Here is a 6,878-nt window from a genome sequence, read left to right as displayed (position 1 = left end):
TGGTATGATCATAGCTCACTGCAGTCTCGACCGCTGAGGCTCAGGCGACCTGAACAGTTGGAACTGCGGGTACCTGCCACCATGCCTGGCTAATATTCTCTCTCTCTCTCTCTCTCTCTCTCTCTGTATAGTATTATTATTATTTTTTTGGTGGGGGTTTTCCATGTTAGCCAGGCTGCGTAATACTTTCTCTATGAAAGGCCAGATAATAAATATTTTAGGCTTTATGGGCCATACAGTTTTTGTTGCAACTATTTCACTTTAATAATATAGTGTGAAAGCATTCATAGACAATACATAAATGAACAGATGTGGCTATGTTTCTGGTTTTTTTTTTTTTTTTTTTTTTTTTTTTTTTTGAGCCGGAGTCTCTCCCTTTTGCCCAGGCTGGAGTGCAATGGCTCCATCTTGGTTCACTGCAACCTCTACCTGCTGGGTTCAAGCAGTTCTCTGCCTCAGCCTCCCAAGTAGCTGGGATTACAAGCACCCACCACCACGCCCTGCTGATTTTTTTTTTTTTTTTTAGTTTTAGTAGAGATGGGATTTCACCATGTTGGCCAAGCTGTTCTTGAACTCCTGACCTTGTGATCTACCTGCCTTGGCCTCCCAAAGTACTGGGATTACAGGCATGAGCCACTGTGCCCAGCCAGATGTGGCTACGTTTTTATAAAAAACTGTAGGAAACAGATCGAGGGCCAGAATTGGTCTTTGGAATATAGTTTTTCTGCCCTTGAAACAAGGTTTTATGGGGGCTTGCTTTACTGCTCTGAGCTGTGAACATAAAGTACATACTATGTAAATGTAATTTTAATTAAGCATATTCTGAAACATGGATTTGATATTTTCAAGAGAGTGATAATTGATTCATTGTTACTACCGTATGCTATGTGATATTCTAAGTACTTTATATGTATTAACTCATGTAATCATGTTTGCTCAGAAATATATGCATAGTACTTCCAGTCCTCATGAAGCTGGTAGTACTATGCATGTCATCTATGAGTGAATAGGCTCAGACAGAGTGAGTTGCTGAGGTTTGAAGAACCAGTTGGAACCTTGGCAGTCTGGTTTCTAGCCATTCCACTGGGTATAAATTTTGTTGCTGTAAAACTGAATGTTTCACCTTACATGACAGGAGATTGCGACCTGTGGTAAACAGTGTGTGTATTTAGGGATAACATTTATTTGATCTCAAATTCCTGGTCTCCAGCAGTCTGCCCACCTTGGCCTCCCAAAGTGCTAGGTTTACTGGATGAGCCAGTGCAGCCAGCCCAAGGGGTACCATTTATTTGAAGCAACCTGAACGTCACAGTCTAATTATTTGAAAAAATTCAGCATGGCAGAAGTCCTAATTTCCTAGGATTCTAATACTTGAAAAATCAGCAGGAAATAGCATAATACATATTTATCTAGATCATTTGTAAGGTTGAAATGTGTTACGTAAAAAGCTGTGGATTTCATAATTGGTTTTCAGTTCAGTGTATATTTTTGAGAACCTATTAGGAACTATGCTAGGAAAGAGAAACTAAGGGCAGAGTTTCTGATTTGATAAAAATCTAGGCCACAGTTGTTTTTAAAATCAGCAATTTTGTGAAGAATTTGAGTAATCTGGGCTATATCTTTATTGTAAATGGAAAAAATTGGATGCATTTGCCAAAATATTTTTGCATTTATTTCAGTTGATGTATTCGTTTTAAGATTTGTACGTGATAGATTAGCAGTGGGACATAAATTGGAACACAGCATCTTTTTGGGTCTCTGGAGTGCTGCTGCTTTTTATACAGTTTTGTATTCCATTAGTCGTAGTCATTGACTCTGGTCTGCAGTTTTGTTATTTGTTGAATGTGGACATTAAACTAGATCAGGGTTACCAGATTTTGTTTTGTTTTTAACCATCTGCTTTTCAGACTAAATTTTACCTGATGTCATAATACATAAATTAGATAAAAGCTGACCTACCAGGGTTAAATTTCAGTCGAGATCTTCAAGTGGCGCATGAGGCATTTAGTTGGAAGCTTCTAACATTCTAGGGAGCATCCTCTGAAAGCTTTTAGGGTTTTCCTTGGAACATTCTGATTAGTGCTATGGAGTCAGGACCTGTAGCTACAGATGAAAAAAGATGGAGATGCCAAAATGAAATTTTTGACTAAGTGAAGGCTTGTCATAACATTTGGTTATTAACTTTCTCAAAAATAGGAATTTATTTGTCGCATGATGTCTTTCTGAAGAAAAGCAGCTGTGATGGGGAAGAACACTTAATCATAAAAAAGTGGCTAAGCAGGTTTTTTTTTTTTTTTTTTTTTTTTTTGAGACGGAGTTTCGCTCTTGTTACGCAGGCTGGAGTGCAATGGCACGATCTCGGCTCACCGCAACCTCCGCCTCCTGGGTTCAGGCAATTCTCCTGCCTCAGCCTCCTGAGTAGCTGGGACTACAGGCACGCGCCACCATGCCCAGCTAATGTTTTGTAGTTGTAGTAGAGACGGGGTTTCACCATGTTGACCAGGATGGTCTTGATCTCTTGACCTCGTGATCCACCCGCCTCGGCCTCCCAAAGTGCTGGGATTACAGGCTTGAGCCACCGCGCCCGGCCGCTAAGCAGGTTTTTCCTAAGCTTCTAGGTGATTCCACTTTTAAAATTTAACATATATTTATTGTTATTATCTTTCTGTAGCTAAAAGTAGTCTTGAAGTTGACCTAAAGACGCTGATAACTAGAATTGTATAGGTAGGAAATTGGGTAAGAAAACATTACATGTAGTGGGTTTTTTTTGTTGTTGTGTTTTTGAGATGAAATCTTGCTCTGTCACCAGGCTGGAGGGCAGTGGCGCGATCTCAGCTCACCGCCCTCCGCCTCTCGGGTTCAAGTGATTCACCTGCCTCAGCCTCTTGAGTAGCTAGGACTATATGCGCCACCACGCCTGGCTCATTTTGGTTTTTTTTTTGTATTTTAGTAGAGATGGGATTTCACTGTTTTGGCCAGGATTGTCTTGATCTCCTGACCTCTTGATCCGCTGTCTTGGCTTCCCAAAGTGCTGGGATTTCAGGCGTGAACCGCTGCGCCCGGCCATGTGTAGTGTTTTTTTTTCTTCCTAAAAGTTAAAAATTTAAAATACACTAACCAGCAGTTATTTCCAGGATGAAGAGTGTGTGCGCCTTGATAAAGAGAGATTGGCTGCTCGTTTGGAGGGTCACAAAGAAGGAATTGTACAGACTGAACAAATCAGGTAAGAATTTTTTTTAGAAGGAGGTAGATAGTTTAGATATACGTGACTGTATATGGAAAAGTAATATTAAAATGCTCTCCACATTTACATTTACTTCTTGGATTCATTGTATGCTTCTGTGCTCTAAGTTCATAAGAATATGTGTGGGGATTGGAAGTCATTGTGTTTGTCATGCTTTTTGAAAAGTCTTCTTGATTCTATTACCATATTGGTCTTTCTTTTTAAAAATTGCTTTATAAGGTGAGAAATTCATTTTATGTAATCTCTTATTGATTATGTATAGCAGAGGTCAGCAGGCTTTTTCTAGAAAGTGCCACATATTAAATATTTTTAGCTTTGCAGGTAATATGGTCTCTTGCAACTACTGAACTTTTGTGGTAAAGAGAAAGCAGCTATAGACAATACATAAATGGTTGGGCGTAGTTTCTTCACTCTTTAAAAATGTTTTAATTTTTCTGGATTTCAGCTACTCAAACTCTAAGTTGTTTGACAGCTTACTTATGTTCTTTTTTTGGATTCTTTTCTGTCTGTTTATTTTCTTTTATGAATTATTTTCAGATAGTTTCTGTTGTATTGAACTTGACTAACACTTTGACAGTTCACTTAATTTTTAAAAAATTTTTTGGGTTCATTACCTGTTATATTCTTTTTTGAATTTTTTTTGATAGTTTCTGTTGTGTATTCAATTTTACTTTTTTTTTTCCTGTAATCCCATGGATGTTTCATCTCCAATATTGTGGTTTTCATCTCAAGAAGTTTTTTTTTTTTTGAGATGGAGTTTCACTCTTGTTGCCCAGGCTGGAGTGCAATGGTGCCATCTTAGCTCACTGCAGTCTCCACCTCCTGTGTTCAAGTGATTCTCCTGCCTCAGCCTCCCAAGTAGGTGGGATTACAGGCACATGCCACCATGTCCAGCTAATTTTTCTGTGTTTTGCTCTTTTAAAAAACAAAACAAAACAAAACAAAAAACTACTTCATCTTTTCATTTAACTTGTTGAAATACAGAATATAGTTCTAGTAATTATTTTCATGACTTGAGATTGGTATTTCTCTTATTCTGGGTCATATTTTCATGTTTTATTACATATCAAGTGACCTTTGATCACACATCAAACATTTTGTATACTTTTTGCGTTGTTGAGTGCTAGATATTGTTGTATTTCCCCACATCATCTTTAGCTTTGTTTTGGGACACAGTTAAATCACTTGGAAACAGTTTGGTTTTTTTTGGAGGGGGGGTGTCTTGGTTTTAATTTATCTGAACATTAGTCGGCTAGGATAATTATTCCCCACCCACTGAGGCAAGACCATTCTGAGTACTCTACCTAATACCTCATGAATATGAGGTTTCATTCTGGCTAGTGGAACAGGCACTATTCTTCACCCTGTGTGATCACTGGGCATTATTCTGTTTAATCCACTTGGGTGGTTCTTTATTCAACCTTAGTTTCTTCATATTTATGCACTAGTGAGTATTCTGCTGGGGTACGTGAGTGGGATCTCCTGTGCAGTTCTCTCCTCAGGTATTCTGGCCTATGGATTCTAACCAGCTTGGTCTTGTAATCCGAGCTCAATTTCCTTGTATCAGAGAATCCGCTCAGTTCTGCATGGGTTCTGCTCTTAGAACAGAAGGCCACGCTTTGGAAACTTAGAAGGCAATAAACTGAGGCAGTCATAAGGCTTACTTTATTTCTCATTTGTTAGGGAATTACTATCCTTCATTGCTTCATATCGAGTGTCTAGTAAACCATTACTTTATGTATTTTGACTGGTTATTTAAAAGCTGGAGGGTTAATCTAGCCTCTGATACTTCATATTGTCTGTAAGAAAAACTTACATGATTCAAAGTCGATTACAGGCTTGATTATAGTTTGGAGAAGCACAGTAGTCTCCCAGCCACCCTCTGGGGATACGTTCTAAGACCTCCAGTGGATACCTGAAACCTCGGGTAGTCCTGAACTCTAGCCAAGAAGTAGCAGGGTCACCTTTTCATTTAAGGGAAGCAGAGGTGTATGCGAATTGCTAGCATCACTACTCTTGTGTTTTGGGGCCGTTATTAGGTAAAACAAGGACTACTTGAACATAAGTACTTTGATGCTGCCATAGTTGATTTGAAAACCAAGACGGCTACTAAGCGACTGACGGGCAGGTGGTGTGTACAGTGTGGATACACTGGACAAAGGGGTCATTCTTGTCCAGATATCCCAGGCAGGTATCCCAGGTAGGAGAGTACAAGACTTCAGCAGGCTACTCGGCATGGCACATAGTTTAAAACTTATGAATTATTTATTTCTGGAATTTTCTGATTAATATTTTGGACTGTGGTTGATACTGGGTAACTGAAACTGTGGAAAGCCAAACAGAGGAATAGTGTATTTGAATTTGGCTTAAGGTATCCTGCTGTGCTTTAGATTTTAAGGGAAATTTGCACAGTACTACACAAAATACATCAAATGCCGGATGCATACTGAGCGCTACTATAAAGTTCCTTCATACCTAATCTAAATAAAGTTAGAATAATATGTAATATTACTGTATTTAAACCTGCAGGAATTTTCGTCCTTTTTCCAGATTTTGTGTAACATATTTCAAGATTTTCATCTTGTGACTAAAGTAGTATTTTTGTCTACTGTTATTAAGGTACCCAAACACTTTTTCATTCTTTTTCTCATTTTACATGCTAAAAAAGACATTTTGCTTAAGATTATCATTTTATGACATCTATACTTTTCAGTATTAAGTCTTTTTTTTATAGTTCTGCAAACATAGTCTCTTTTTACTATTTTGGCTATTTGAAAAGGAAAGGGAAGAAAAAGAAAACGGTATAAAACATGGTTTTATCTTCCAGAGATTAAAAGGAGTATGTTTTTGTGGCGTATAAAAGCCTGTCACTTAAAATAATGTTCTGCACTGTGACATACAAGTTTGAAACCTTGAAATAAATTTCAAGGAAAACCTGGGCTTTGAACTTTCTGTAGGATGAATTTTCTACCCCCTTGCAAGGTGCCTTCTCTGTGTGTGTGTTATTTCCATAGATACAGAAAATATAAAGAAACACACCTATATTAATAAGTCCTGCTTTTTTGCAGGGAAGAGGTGAAAAAATGTGAAGAATTTTGTTGCATTGATACTTCTAAGACATTACTAATTTGCTCTTAGAATGATATCTTGACATGAATTCTTTCTAAAATTTTATGTAATTGCAGAATATCAAGTCAGTCTTACAGATAAGGAAACCTTAATGATTTGCCATTAAAGTGTTTTTACCAGAAATTTATAAATGTAACAACCTATATTTATGATACACTCCAGGAATCCTTGCTGTGAAAATGTAAAAAAGAAATTTTTTTTAGGTCTTTGTCTGAAGCTATGTCAGTGGAAAAAATTGCTGCAATCAAAGCCAAAATTATGGCTAAGAAAAGATCTACTATCAAGACTGATCTAGATGATGACATAACTGCCCTTAAACAGAGGAGTTTTGTGGATGCTGAGGTAGATGTGACCCGAGATATTGTCAGCAGAGAGAGAGTATGGAGGACACGAACAACTATCTTACAAAGCACAGGAAAGGTAATTAAAATGTTTTGTTCATTCACTGAAGTGAGAGAGAGAGAGAGAGTGTGTGTGTGTGAGAGAGAGAGAGTGTGTGTGTGTG

The 6,878-nt window shown here is 37.8% G+C and overlaps 1 protein-coding gene across 1 annotated transcript in view; it reads left to right on the top strand.

Annotated features, from left to right (window-relative positions):
• The window catches only part of CDC73 (cell division cycle 73), a 125,964-nt gene that overhangs the window by 13,513 nt on the left and 105,573 nt on the right, over nt 1–6,878 (top strand). Inside the window, exons 6-7 of the mRNA XM_017498620.2 lie at nt 3,135–3,223; nt 6,577–6,793. Of these exons, the coding sequence (XP_017354109.1) occupies nt 3,135–3,223; nt 6,577–6,793 (306 nt within the window). The remainder of the gene's footprint in view (nt 1–3,134; nt 3,224–6,576; nt 6,794–6,878) is intronic.

Source organism: Cebus imitator, unplaced genomic scaffold (genome assembly GCF_001604975.1).
Source record: "Cebus imitator isolate Cc_AM_T3 unplaced genomic scaffold, Cebus_imitator-1.0 Scaffold247, whole genome shotgun sequence".
NCBI lineage: Eukaryota > Metazoa > Chordata > Mammalia > Primates > Cebidae > Cebus > Cebus imitator.
This window is presented reverse-complemented; position numbering and strand designations above follow the sequence as displayed.